The sequence below is a fragment of the Podarcis liolepis genome, assembly GCF_965112155.1.
Source record: "Podarcis liolepis genome assembly, chromosome: 16".
NCBI classification, from domain to species: Eukaryota; Metazoa; Chordata; class Lepidosauria; order Squamata; family Lacertidae; genus Podarcis; species Podarcis liolepis.
The window spans coordinates 17,962,283-17,975,604 of NC_139567.1; the positions used below are offsets into that span (position 1 = coordinate 17,962,283).

At 43.6% G+C, this 13,322-nt stretch overlaps 1 protein-coding gene across 2 annotated transcripts; it reads right to left on the bottom strand.

Annotated features, from left to right (window-relative positions):
* Positions 1-1,972: 1,972 nt before the first annotated feature.
* RBM7 (RNA binding motif protein 7) lies at positions 1,973-9,093 on the bottom strand. Of its 2 annotated transcripts, none has more exons than XM_083481193.1 (5): positions 8,827-9,093; positions 6,227-6,389; positions 5,095-5,203; positions 3,477-3,567; positions 1,973-3,045 (listed from the first exon to the last, which is right to left on the bottom strand). In XM_083481193.1, the coding sequence occupies exons 1-5, from the start codon at positions 8,920-8,922 to the stop codon at positions 2,668-2,670; spliced, it is 837 nt and encodes a 278-aa protein (XP_083337319.1). In that variant the 5' UTR covers positions 8,923-9,093; the 3' UTR covers positions 1,973-2,667. The 2 variants fall into 2 exon arrangements, with proteins under 2 accessions (XP_083337319.1, XP_083337318.1); XM_083481192.1 differs by having other exon boundaries at positions 3,477-3,570; positions 8,827-9,035.
* Positions 9,094-13,322: the final 4,229 nt, after the last annotated feature.

Consider the following 13,322-nt stretch of genomic DNA (forward strand, 5'->3'; position numbering starts at 1 on the left):
ATTTACATGGTTAGGATTGCAATCTTTGAGGTTTTGCCTGCTTGTGAATGAAAGAGAACCCCACTTACTCCAGACAAGTCACTGGCAGCAAACCCTCTGCTTTAATGGAATAGTCCTCCTGCCAAGAAACATCACTGGATGTCTTGCTCTGACCTATGCTAGTAATGTTAGTCAATCAACTTTGATATACATTCCCCTGCCCCGCACCAGGTGTAAGGGAAAAAAGGAGATTACAATTACCTCTGTGAATACAAAGCAGGTTGAAGAGGCACAGCACATGGCTGATGTGTGGACAGCATGTGTACAATATGTCTAAAAAATACAGTGTGAAGACTGATGGCTAAGCATCTGGTGTAACAACTTAAGAAATGTGTCCTATTTAAGATGCAGGCTGAGCCCGTCAATGCAAAAGCTTGCTGGGCAATTTCACACATTCAGTCACTCTGAAAGCATCAAAGGCCACTCTCTCTAATACAAACTTTCCAATGAGAAGATAAAAAAAAATCACTTTTGGATGCAAATATAACAACTACCTGTAAAGAGAGAACACCAGCTGTAAAATTTAGTTCTTAGGAAAATTTGCTTGCACACAATATTTTGAAAGAACAAGAATTTATTTTAGAGAAAATAAGAATATAGCTAACCAAGTGCGTTTTTTAAAAATACTATTAACAGTATTGCTTGAGGGAGTTCTGAATTATGTAAACTTTTTTTTAAAAGACGGGTGCTTGTTTTTGCAACAATGCCATAAATATGTAAGCCAAAAGGTAACAATGAATCCTTTTATATTAGTGTATATTTGACAAAAATATTATATTTTTTAAAAGATGTCCCATTTAGGCATGCAGATAGAGGGTCACAAGCATCTCCCTCCTCTAGCCCCCCCCCCGATATAAACCCAAACAGCACGGAAGAACAACAGGGGTTCAAGAAACCACAATTGATTTGGATTAGAGTAAAAGAAAAAGTGTGTGTGTATTTCAAGAGAAGTGACAGAAAAATTAAGGTAAGCCACATTTTACTGCTGCTGCAATTGCCCCCTTGTCAATTTTGTTGCAGCTGAAAATGACGAGGGTATGAATACTTTTCAAAATAAAATACTTTGCTGTGCAGAGCAGACAAGTTTTGTTTTTTTTAAGAAACAATTTGACACTGTCCAGACAATGCATTTATACATTGCAACTTAACATGGGAGTTATGTTCCAGGGATTGTTCCTAAAGCCAAAATTGTGTATAGTCAAAAGACATTGGGTACAAAGGCAGGTGCGATTACCAAAGTATTTTTTCTGGACGCCTGCTCCCCGCTGCTTTTTTATTTTTATTTCTTTTGACAAGCATGTAAACCTGAATGTGCACAAGTAAAATGTGCACACGTTGTAGGCTTGCTGCACTCCAGTTGCTACAGAGATTACTAATGTTCAAACGGAAGCACTGTGAACATAAACGGAAGCTACTGGAAACCATTTAGCTGCAGGATCTTTTTAAAAATGGCACCAAAAGTTCCCATTTCAAAAGTCCCACCATGTTTCAGTATAGGGGGAATCATAGTTAAAGACATTGATGGCATTTCAAATGCACAAACTTCAGAAGGATGGATGTCACAAAAATCCACCCTATTGAAAAAGCTCATCTCAGATTTATGATTAGTTAAAAGCTATTCCAAATTTAGCTGTACTTGCAAGTGGAGGCTAGCAGCTGCACTTCTGGCCAAGACCAGCCAAACACTGCAGGCCAATGGCCCCTCCCCCAAAACATTGACTTTATTTAATTTAATTTTAAAGATGAACCAATGCTGCAGGCTGGATGAAATAAAGCACTTGGCCAGACGATGCCCATGGACAAGAAGTTCATAGATACTTACCTTCGTTTCTCCTTTGTATTAAATATCAATTGTAATGTCTAAATTTTTCTATTCAATGAGGTTTTTAAAAATTATGTCAACTATAGAAAGGGAATGGACAGAGTCATGCAATGATTTCCTGAGAGGTTTTAATCGCTTAAATTGTTGGGAAAGTCTTTTTACGATACTGTGGGCTCTCTTGCTCGTAATATAAAAATCAAAGGACTCTCAATGAAAGCAGCTGGAAAAATTAACACACCATTCAATACAAATCATTAAGTCATCCAGCAAATTTGTTTCACTCTTAATATCTGAACAGGCTCCATGTTTGCTTAATACAAGTATTTAAAAGCAACATTTATTCCAGTAGAAAAACACTGTTACCAATATTTCCATGTGCCATTGAGCCTTCTACTCTGTGGCATTCATTTTTTCTGTGGGATTACTTACTACCAGAACCACCTCAGGGGTTCTCTTCATTTCTCATTAACACTCTACAAAAATACCAATGTTCATTTTAAAATACAACCAAAGCGGCACCTTTTTTCCCCCCTTACAAAATTAACTACATTGATTTCTCTTTTGCTTGTTTAAAAGCGTGGCACCTTCTCTTTTTTCCCCTAAACCCTGAGAGAAAGTTAATACAATTGAAACGAAGCCACTTCTCACGAAATACATACTGCAGGTGATTTTTATAAAACAATTTTTAAAAAGCAACTCGTGCAGTTACTCGTTGCAAGCTCTCTGTAAAAAAACGATTTCTTAAAAAGGAAAGAGCCACTCCATTTCGCCAAGGAAAGGTATGCAAAATCTGCTCTGAATACTTGCTAGTGGCGGGAGGGGCGCCATTTGCCATCTCGGTAGTTCTCCCTCCGGTTATCGTAATCGTGACTCCAGCCTCCATAGTGCCTGTCATCGTGACCATATTCCTCCCGAATGCCCCTGAAATGATGCTCCGAGCCATAGTCGCTGGGGCGCTGAGGTTCCCGGCTGCTATAATGCCTGCTTTCAGTAGGATACGGATGGGAGCTCACTCTGTTCTTGCGCTGGGCCGCACTTGTCTCTGAGCGCCACGGCATGGATGAAGCTGACGACTGGGTGAACGAGTAACTCGGGTGGTGCCCTGGCGAAGCAAATCCGGATGGCTCCGGGTGCAAGGAGTTGTGCCTGCCACTGTACTGCGACTGCTGCCACATATTATTCATCTGGAAACAGAAAGCACTTCTGTTAAGAAGGGGCATGGCCAATAGTCATGGGTGATGATGATGATTTGTTCAATTCCTTACTTGCCCTTCACCATAAGGTCCCAGAGTGGCCGTGTAAAAATACAAATCAGTTAAAACTGTTTGCATTAGAAAGAATAAGGCTGGTTCTAAGAACATCTCTCAGGTTGAGAGGTGTAGTCCAGCAACATCTAGACAGCCACAGTGTGCGGCTGCCAGACTGGTGAATGAGAACAGCCGCAGGAACTATATAACTCCACATCTACATTGGCTTCCAGTACTTTTCTGAGTGGAATTCAAAGTGTTGTTATTGTTAACCACTCAGCTTTTTTGTCCGAGGCATACACCGCTCCACTCATTTGCAAACCCTTTCCTGCCTATTTCCTGTTAACAGCCAAACAAAGAACTCTCACCACCGCTTGTCTCTGGAGGTTATCTGGGGATGAGAAGGACCTCTGCACAGCTGGCGACTCTGTTGAGATGTTATCCACATTCCTCTCATACCTGCTAAGTGAAAACCAGAAGTCAATTGCCCAGAAGAAGTCTCAGATCATGGAATTCTGCACTAACAGTAATCACAGTCAACGGTATTCAATTGAAGAAAGTTATGCTGATGATCAAGGGTCTGGAAACCAAGCCTTACGGAAGGCTTTGGGTATGTTTAGCCTGAAAAGAGGAGACAGTGAAGAGATAGGATAGCCATCTTCAAATATCTGAAAGGCTGTCACATGGAGCACACTTGTTTTCTCCTGCTCTGGAGGGTAGGAGCCAAACCAGAATCACAATTCTGTGATTCTGTCACTAAACTTTCTGATGGTTGGAGCTCTTCAACAGTGGAAAGGACTCCCTCATAAGGTGGTAGACTCTTCACTGGAGGTTTCTAAGCAGAGGTTGGATGGCCATCTGCCATGGATGTTTTAGATGAGATTCCTACATTGCAGGGGGTTGGACTAGATGACCCTCAGGGTCCCGTCCAATTCTATGATTCTACTATAGGTGTTTGTGAATGGTTTTCCCAGGGGTGGGGAAAAGCAGGTATCATGAAAATAACCAGGAAGCAAAGTACCAGGTAAACACTGGCATTAGCAGCTTTATGATTATAGCTATATTTCTATCCTACTAATTCTCATAGACATAGACAGTTATTTGTTCTCCTAGCCTCAAAACAAGGTTGTGAAATAAGCTAGGCTGAATGACAGAGATTGTGCTTGGCTCAAGGTCACCCAGTTTGTGACCGAGTGGGAGATTTGAACCTGGGTCTCCCTGGTTGCAGCAGAACACTTCTAATCTAACCACTACATCATACAGTTTTCCTTTGATCCATCATCGTAAACTGTTATTGAATATATATTTTTCTAAGCAGAGTATAACTGAGCAATCTGTTTTCAGTTCATCTTCAGTTTTATAACTGACACACTTGTCAAAGCAATACAGAAACACAGATCACAAGCCTCAGGAGGTTTCTAGTAACAGCTTCTTTAATCTACTCTGCATCTCAATTTAGAAAATTCTGAAAAGACTCACAGCTTTCCCTAATGGAAACTAATTTGCTTGTCCATCTGTTGCTTTAGAAACAAAATTCCTGATGTGCCACATCAAAGTTCTCAATACCATTTGATTTTTGTAGTTGCTCTAGAAAGAAAAGCTAATAATAGTAATATCTTTTCTCAGTGCTAGAATTCAGTTCATATTATTCTTTCCCACTTAAAGACAAATGATAAACATAAAGGTAGAAAGGGAAGCTCAGACATAGGCTATTGTATTATGCCCACTTTGGAAAGCAGTCACAGAATTTACCATATGGTAATGAATGCTAAGAACACAATCCTACGCACAATTAATCAGAAGCAAGTCCCACCAAGTTCAATGGGGTTCACTCCCTAATAAGCTGCAATTCTAAATGTACTTAAATGATTTACCACAGGCTTCCTAAAACTGGTGCCCTTGAGATCTTTCAGACTCAGGGTTGTAGTCCAAAATATTTGGACGACACCAGGTTGGGGGAAGTCTGGCTTAACATTAAGAACTTACCTGCTACTGGCAGTTGTTGTTGGCAGTTGTTGTATACTGGAGGGGCTTCCGTTAGCATATCCAGGTTGAGAATAAGGTGAATTGTTATCTTGAGATGCATGACTGCTCCCTAAAGGTAAAAGGACGTGTTTGAAGTGTAACTAAAACAAGTCATTTACATTGAGAAAGGTTAAGCCGACGCAAGATGCTAACAGATTGAAAACATGGCACATTACTTAATGGGCTCTGGAGTATCACACTAGAGAACCATTAAGACATACAAACAGATTTCCAAAACAAGTGTTGCAACCTACAGGAATACCCAGTGGTGAAGATGCAATCAAGATGCAATGCTAAGGACACTAAACTTAAGTTAATTGCAGATGAAACTCAGCTTTCCTAAAGTGAAAAACTTTGGACACTACTTCAAACAGTCTAAATAAGCACCAAATACAGTTTTCATTTCCTTTATTTAAATTTTTTTTTTTTGCAATTCCAATTCTAGAACCAGCTTGAGTGCCGGGGCTCATTTCAGAAATAATCTGAATTGATAAAATAATGCTTCTAGACACGTGCAAAGTGCATTCCTCTGTGATCATAGGAGCTCAGAATACACACAGATCTGTTCTCAACTGAAAAGGGTACAGCAGATGTGTAGAATGTGTGGCCCTCCGGATATTGTTAAACTACAACTCCCATCAGGCCCAGCTAGCATAGCCAATTGTCAGTGAGGATGGGATTTGCAGTTCAGCAACATATGGAAGGCTAAAGATTATACAAAGCTAGAGTAGGACATCCCTTCTAAAAACAGATGGTTTGTCCCCAAACAACTGAAACTCTTTTGAGAAGTGCATTTCAACATCTTTTAAAGTTCCTTTTAAAAAAGATTCTAACCGATTGTCTTCCAAAAAATGACAGAAAGCCCGCTTCAAATGAGTTGGCTCCTCAAGATAGCATACAAATATGCAGCAACACTATGAACACAAGAGTGGTTTACAGGCTCAGTGAAATTTTAATCTGATATATAATTCAACACAAAAAATGCACCCAGAATAAAAAGTTTTACACATCAGAATTTTAAGCATAAAAGGAATATGAACCCCCTTCAATTTTGCCTAGATGACCTAGGCTGTTTTAACGGTTTTGTGGATACCTGATCGAAACTGAATTTTGAGAGGTCTCCCAAAAAGTTTGATCCCATTAAGTAGATCCATGCCATAGGGGACAGATTCTTCATGTTTGAAATTCACAAATGCAAACTGCTTTGGTTTCCCATCCCTGTCCTTCGGAATCTTTACTTTAATGACTGGACCTGCCTGCAAACCAAAAAACAAAACGAAACATTAAAATAAAAAAATGGAGCAATTTTCCCTTGAAGGTTATTTAGTTGCATGCATCTGCATTCTAAGGTAAACCTGTATTTGCATTCAAGTACAGTGTAGGGTGTTACCAATTAAATGAAAGATATGTATTGTCAGGCAGGTTCTAAAACAACTTTCTTAATAGTTGGCATTTTACATTTTTACTCTCCAAAGGACTGGAGAGTAGGACATAGTTCTAGATTCACCAGGCAGGTGAAGGTGGTTCAAACTAGGTAATGGTCAGTTTACTGCTGGTCTCTAGGCATCACTTCAGGTAGGTGCTATGAAGGTAGAAAAGTACATGCCCCCATGTGAATCCAGAGCCATCAGGTCTGGGTGGGTGTACAAGATGGCCACGGGGACACCAACTTGGGTTCCATGATGGAAGAATTGCAGAAGAGAAATGTAAATAAAACAAAAATAAAGACTTTGGTTGGTACTCAATATTCTCCAGGGAAGAAACCAACAGTAATGGATTCAGCCACATGCCAGCATGGAACAGAAAGTTAACATGCACTGTGAACCTCCTTCCACTCACAAGCATGCACCCCGAAAAGCAGAGGAAAACTCATTCACCTTTCAGCCATGCTGATTTTACGTAAGCAAGGAGCATTGAAGCATTCCTTTCAAGTCAGCCTCACAATGTCTTTCTACAGATCCATTATTAACTTTCTGTGAGAACATTACAATGGTTCAAATCACCCTTACCCAATAGAAATGGACATAGAGATTGAGAAGAAGAGGAGGACAGTTTTTCAGGAAGCCTACAAGCAGTGCATGAAGGCAACAACCCTCCCCCTATTTACTCCCTCACAATTTGGCATAAAGGAGTATCCTGAGCTCCAACTTAGTTATTGGAACTAACAGACCAGTTCTCAAGGACTTCATCTAATCTCCATCTAATCTCCTCTGAATGTCACTGAGTGTCTACACTTTTGTGTGTGTTCTAAACTTACAGCCAATCTACTTAATCATAAGACCCCAGGTTCCAGCATTATGAAAGTGGTTGGAACAGTTCCCTAGGTGCTTTTGCCACTCCATGTCTACATCTATAAATGTCTATTGTAGCCTTTTGTTCTACTTGAGCCTTGTAGGAAAGGTGTACAAACAGCCAACTGTGTCCTTGTCAAACCTTTTCCAGCTCTACAATTTCTTCTTCTTCTTCTAGATAGGAGCAGCCAGAGAACAGTACACACCACATTCCGAATGCAACTGCACCATAAAAGACATGACAATTCTGGCTGTCTTACTTTCACAGCAAATGTGAATATAAACAAATGTGATGGCACAGGACGATGTGGCAACTTTTTGCCTACACGTATGCTGATCCTGACATCAATAGCCCTTACATCTTGAAACAAGGGATCCACTACCTCTTAGAATTAGGTCTAGGATAGCTTCTCCTCAGGTCAGCTCTATGACTAACTGTTTCAAGGCAGAGTTGCTCACAATCTACACATTTTGCCTCCTGGTTGTAACCTTAAGTACCCTTAGACAGCCTGGGCAAACATGACAGAGGCAACCCATTATTACAACACATTCCCCATTTCTTTCTCCCCCTCAAGACCACCCTTGGCATTTTGCTCAGGGGATGAGACTACATCCCCAAAACTAAATCAGTTTTCAGGACTGGTACATCCACGGTGGTGCTATAGGACGAATTTCCAGTTCCTGAAACATTATGCTTCCCTTGAAATATAGAGCTAAACCATCCCCAGTCTACCTTTCCTGTTTATGCACCTCCTGGATTACCACTGAAGTTGCCCTCTTCTGACAACCCAGATCAAAAACGCATTTCTGTTCATTTTGGTGCTTTTGTTGTCAATTCTGCAAGCTGCTTGGTTTTGTTGTTTTAATATTCTGATACTTATTTTTAAATCTTGCCGATCTCACCCATCCACCCCGAAGTTCCCATTTTTCGGGCAGGAAAACAGCTAACGATCAGACCTGTTTGCCGCCAGCGTTTTACCTTTAGAAGAATTCGCACCTTGCCTTGTTTTAAGAGGGAAACGGAGGGAAGGGGAGCATCCCGAGGGGTTTTTCGCCTTGCAAGGGCTTCTGAACGAAGCCAAGCGAAACGGAAACCCGTTCAAAGGTAAAGGAAAGCGAGGCAGGCGAGACCCAAACAAAGCCAATTCCTCCCCGTCTCCCTTCCCGGATCCGATTTCGCTCGCAGCGACACCAAAGAGATGCCAGTCTTTTTTCAGGACAGCCCGCGCTCTTCTATAGCTCCTGGGCATGTGCAGAGGGCCGGCACATTAAAACGCAGGCAAAAGGAAACGCCCCCCCCTCCCCACACATACAACAAGGCCGGCGCCCCCTGCGAGGTAGGCCGCTCTGAGCCCCGGCCCCTCTCCGAGGCCGAGTCACGGTGGCCTGCCCGCCCCGTTACCTGGTGGAAGAGCTCGAAGAGCAGCTCCTCGGTGACTTTGGGGTCGAGGTTCCCCACGAAGAGGGTCCGGTCCGCCTCGGCCGCCGCCGCTCCCATCTCCTCAGCTCGCAGCCGGCTGTTGAACTGCGCAGGCGCGCGCGTCCGGCCCAGCCAAAGGGAGGAGAGCCGCCCCCGCGGTCGCTGCAATTCAGGCCCGCGGGCCTCTCGAGTGCGCAGGCGCCGATCCGGACCTTGGGCGTGACAGACTGTTGGTCTCACTGCGCATGAGCGGCTCTGAACCTTCCTCGGTGCCCAGAATTGTGCCCTCGACGGCTCAACTGCGCAAGCGCAATACTCTCGGGACTGTGATTGGGTATCCCTTAATTATTGCTAATATATAACGGTCAGCATTAAATGCGAACGTGCTTCTGCGGCGTATCAAACCCACTAAAAGCCGAATACTCGCGCAGAAGGGAAAGCACAAGTCGTTTCTAAGATACCTAAAAGGCGACGGCAAGCGAGAAGGGACAAATCGAGAGATTGACCGCTCTTCTTACCCCTTTTCGCGGTGAAAAGCGAAGTCTCCGCCCACTGCGAGACAAGCAGTTCCAAGGCTGCAAACCAGGAGCGCTTCGACCACAGTCTGCACTGTCCCGCTCCGTTGTTTCAAAACGTGAAAATCCGGAAATAAAAGTTGTTCAGCTTTTTTTGGGGGGGGGGTGGAGAGGGAAGCAAAGTTGACCTTTTTTTCCTTTTGCCAAAGTTGTACTTTTTGAGCTATTTTTTAAGGAAATTTGTCCAAAAATGCACCACTTCCTTCATACGCCTGGGTTTTCCTGGATATTTTACCTGGTTTTTGGAAATTCAACCTGGACACTATTTTTGACGGGTGAATCCCGTATGTGTCTAGGAAATTCCGGACATATGGCAGCCCTAATTGGATGCGCATGAGAATTACTTGCCTCAGTTAAGTCCACAAACTGTGTTTCTGTGTGAGTCCCTGATGTGACTGTAGATTCCACTTGCTACAGCAAGGACTCATTCCTCACTGTGGGCACAAAACTTGGCCATGTGGATTATCATAAGAAAGTGCCTGCCCTTAGGGCTTACGATCTAAAAAGATGAGACGCAAGGGAAAGGCACTGGGAGAGAGATGGAAATAATCAGGTACAGGTGCATGATTAAAATAAGTTATTCCGATGGACTCAGAAAAGTTCAAGGACAGAAGGAGCCAAACATTGCCAGTTTCTTAGCTGCACTGACGGAGTGGTTCAGTCTTCAGCCCTTCTCTTCCTTCCCTTCCTACAGCAGGACTCCTGCCTGGTGACCATTAGTGGCAGGAGCAGTGGATGGTTTTGCAAAACAGGAACACAGTGAATGCACAAGTGACTTTACTGTTCAAAAGTTTGAAACACTGTTCAGTCTGAAAACTTAAAATACAACCAAAGCTTTTATGTCTCTGCAGCTCAAAATGAAGGTTGGTGTATTTCATATCCTATATCCCCATGACTGGGGCGCTGTGTCCTTCAATATCTGCAGTAATTTTCTCCAGTCAGAACTGTTGTGTTTGCACAGTCTTCATAAATGAGTGGTGACCCCCTAAAACAGTGTCAAATGGGCATGCACACACCCTCCACCCTGATAAAGTGGTACCTCAGGTTAAGAACTTACAGTGGTGCCCCGCAAGACGAATGCCTCGCAAGACGAAAAACTCGCTAGACGAAAGGGTTTTTCGGTTTTGCGTTGCTTCGCTAGACGAATTTCCCTATGGGCTTGCTTCGCAAGACGAAAACGTCTTGCTCTTTTTTTTAAAAGCCGCTTGAAGAGGCGCAGTTGCGACGGACCGTGCTTCGCAAGACGAAAAACATCGCAAGACGAAAAGACTCATGGAACAAATTCTTTTTGTCTTGCGAGGCACCACTGTAATTCGTTCTGGAGGTCCGTTCTTAACCGGAAACCGTTCTTAACCTGAGGTACCACTTTAGCTAATGGGGCCTCCTGCTGCTGTTCTCATCCTGAAGCAAACTCGAGGTACTATTTCTGGGTTAGCAGAGTCTGTAACCTGAAGCGTCTATAACCCAAGCTACCACTGTATCTGCACTGGCAAGTGTGTGTGTGTGAGAGAGAGAGAGAGTGTGTGTGTGTGTGTTTGCAGACCAACCACTATCACATGCAAGCACACATTTAGCATCACATCTAGCTGGGCCCTCCACCAGTGCCTACCTTCTCTCTTCGTAAAGATGCTAGTCATAGTCCCATCCCGATTGCTGACACTTCACTTCTGTCCCTGCTTCTTTCCAAGGGAGCACCCTGGTCAAAGGGGCACCCTGTAGACAGGATAACCTTGGTTGCCTCTTGTCTATTTCCAGACAAGAAATCTTGTCTATTTCTATTTCAGAGAAAGCCAGCAACTGGAATTGCTTATTCCTGGAACAGGGTAGCCTAGGATTACAAAGGTTTGTGTTTGGTTGCTTTATTACACCCGCTTTCAGCATTCTCTCCACTTTGCTCATGCAATGCATAATTTCATAAATCCTTATTATTTGGAGTGTTTTCTTCTAGACACCATCACTACCCCCCCCAAAAAAAATTCCTGCAGCTCCTTCATGCTTGTGTAAGGTACCCAATCAGAGGGGTTTCCTTTGGTGATAAACAGAGCTTGTCTTGTACCGGCACCTTTTTTCTTAGAAGAAAAACACTGCAGGTAATGATAGTAAAATGTGGGTAACAATAAGAGAATGTTAATCTCCCTGGTGTGCTGGGTTTCAGGATTCAATTAGTGTTTTAGATTTGAGTTTGTGTTTTTAAGAAAAAGAAAAAAACCAAAGGGAAATTTAACAACAACAACAACAACAACAACGTTTCTATACCACTGTTCATCTGAGGTTCACAGGGCTGTTTGCCCCAAACATCTGGAGGGCCAAGTTTGGCCATGTCTGGCCTAGGCAATAGTCTCCTTAAGCCACTTGGAAACAGCAGAGGTGGATACTTTCCATCCCAGTGCGACACCCCCAAACAAAACAAGCAGAGCTTCTGATTTCCTGAATACCACTGTTCTGTCTAGGTAGAAGCAGAGAGCCCTGAAGACATCCAAGGTGTGCCTGGCCTTAGCCAAGCTGCTAGGAGGCAGTAAAAGGAGCAGAACCTGGAAGGAAGAAGCTTTTAATTAAAGACACACTATCCCCAAGAAACTTCAGCACCTGTACACACTTGAGAGGCTGGTGCTGCAATTGCGTTTCATTGCCAGCTGGTGGTGACGGAGAACATGCAATAAATCATCTTTCGAAAAGGCCCAAGGAGACAGAAGGAAAACAGGTGGCTCCATCTGCCTCCCCTGACATTCCTCTCCCAGCAGAAAACAAATTAAATCACTAGTGAGCCAGGGCAGAGGAAGCTGGACGGCAGCAGCTGTCAAGCAATAAAAAGCCAAGTCTCTACCTAAAAGGCAAGATGCAGGAGTGTTGGGAGATAGGCCCTAGGAAACTTGCGAGTAGAAGGAAATGTTGGAAGAAGAACACGGCAGGAAAGCTAGGAAGAAGACTGGTTTGGGTCTGATCAGCCAGAGAAGAACGTGCTTAATTCCGGGGGTAACCCCCAGTGAGGAGCAACTAAGGAAATACAGCGGTACCTCGGGTTACATACTCTTCAGGTTATCGACTCCGCTAACCCAGAAATATTACCTCGGGTTAAGAACTTTGCTTCAGGATGAGAACAGAAATTGTGCAGTGGCGGTGCAGCGGCAGCAGGAGGCCCCATTAACTAAAGTGGTGCTTCAGGTTAAGAACAGTTTCAGGTTAAGAACAGACCTCCAGAACGAATTAAGTTCTTAACCCAAGATACCACTGTATGCCGTGTGGGAAGGTGAAGGGAGACAATGCAGTCTAGAGAATTAGACAGGAGTATAGGAAGGAAGTCCCATGGACTGCAAGAAGATCAAACCTATCCATTCTTAAGGAAATCAGCCCTGAGTGCTCACTGGAAGGACAGATCCTGAAGCTGAGGCTCCAATACTTTGGCCACCTCATGGGAAGAGAAGATTCCCTGGAAAAAACCCTGATGTTGGGAGAGATGGAGGGCACAAGGAGAAGGGGACGACAGAGGACGAGATGGTTGGACAGTGTTCTCGAAGCTACCAGCATGAGTTTGACTAAACTGCGGGAGGCAGTGGAAGACAGGAGTGCCTGGCGTGCTCTGGTCCATGGGGTCACGAAGAGTCGGACACGACTAAACGACTAAACAACAACAACATAGGAAGGAAAGCCCCACACGTTGGAAATAAAAATAGAAAAGGGTTCCTGTGATGAAAGGCGGATTTCCAAGCCCCATTGGTAAGCAACCCACTTGGCAGTCTCAGAGGCCAAGTGGGTCGCTTACCAATGGGGTAAAAGAATCTTTCCTGTTCCAGAGAAAAGGAGCAGCACTATCTTGCATGAGCAGCTGTGATGCGGCCGTGTAAAAGACCACAGCAGTGTTTGGTTGTGACCGGAAGACGGGCCTCTTAAAGACACTGGAAGTCA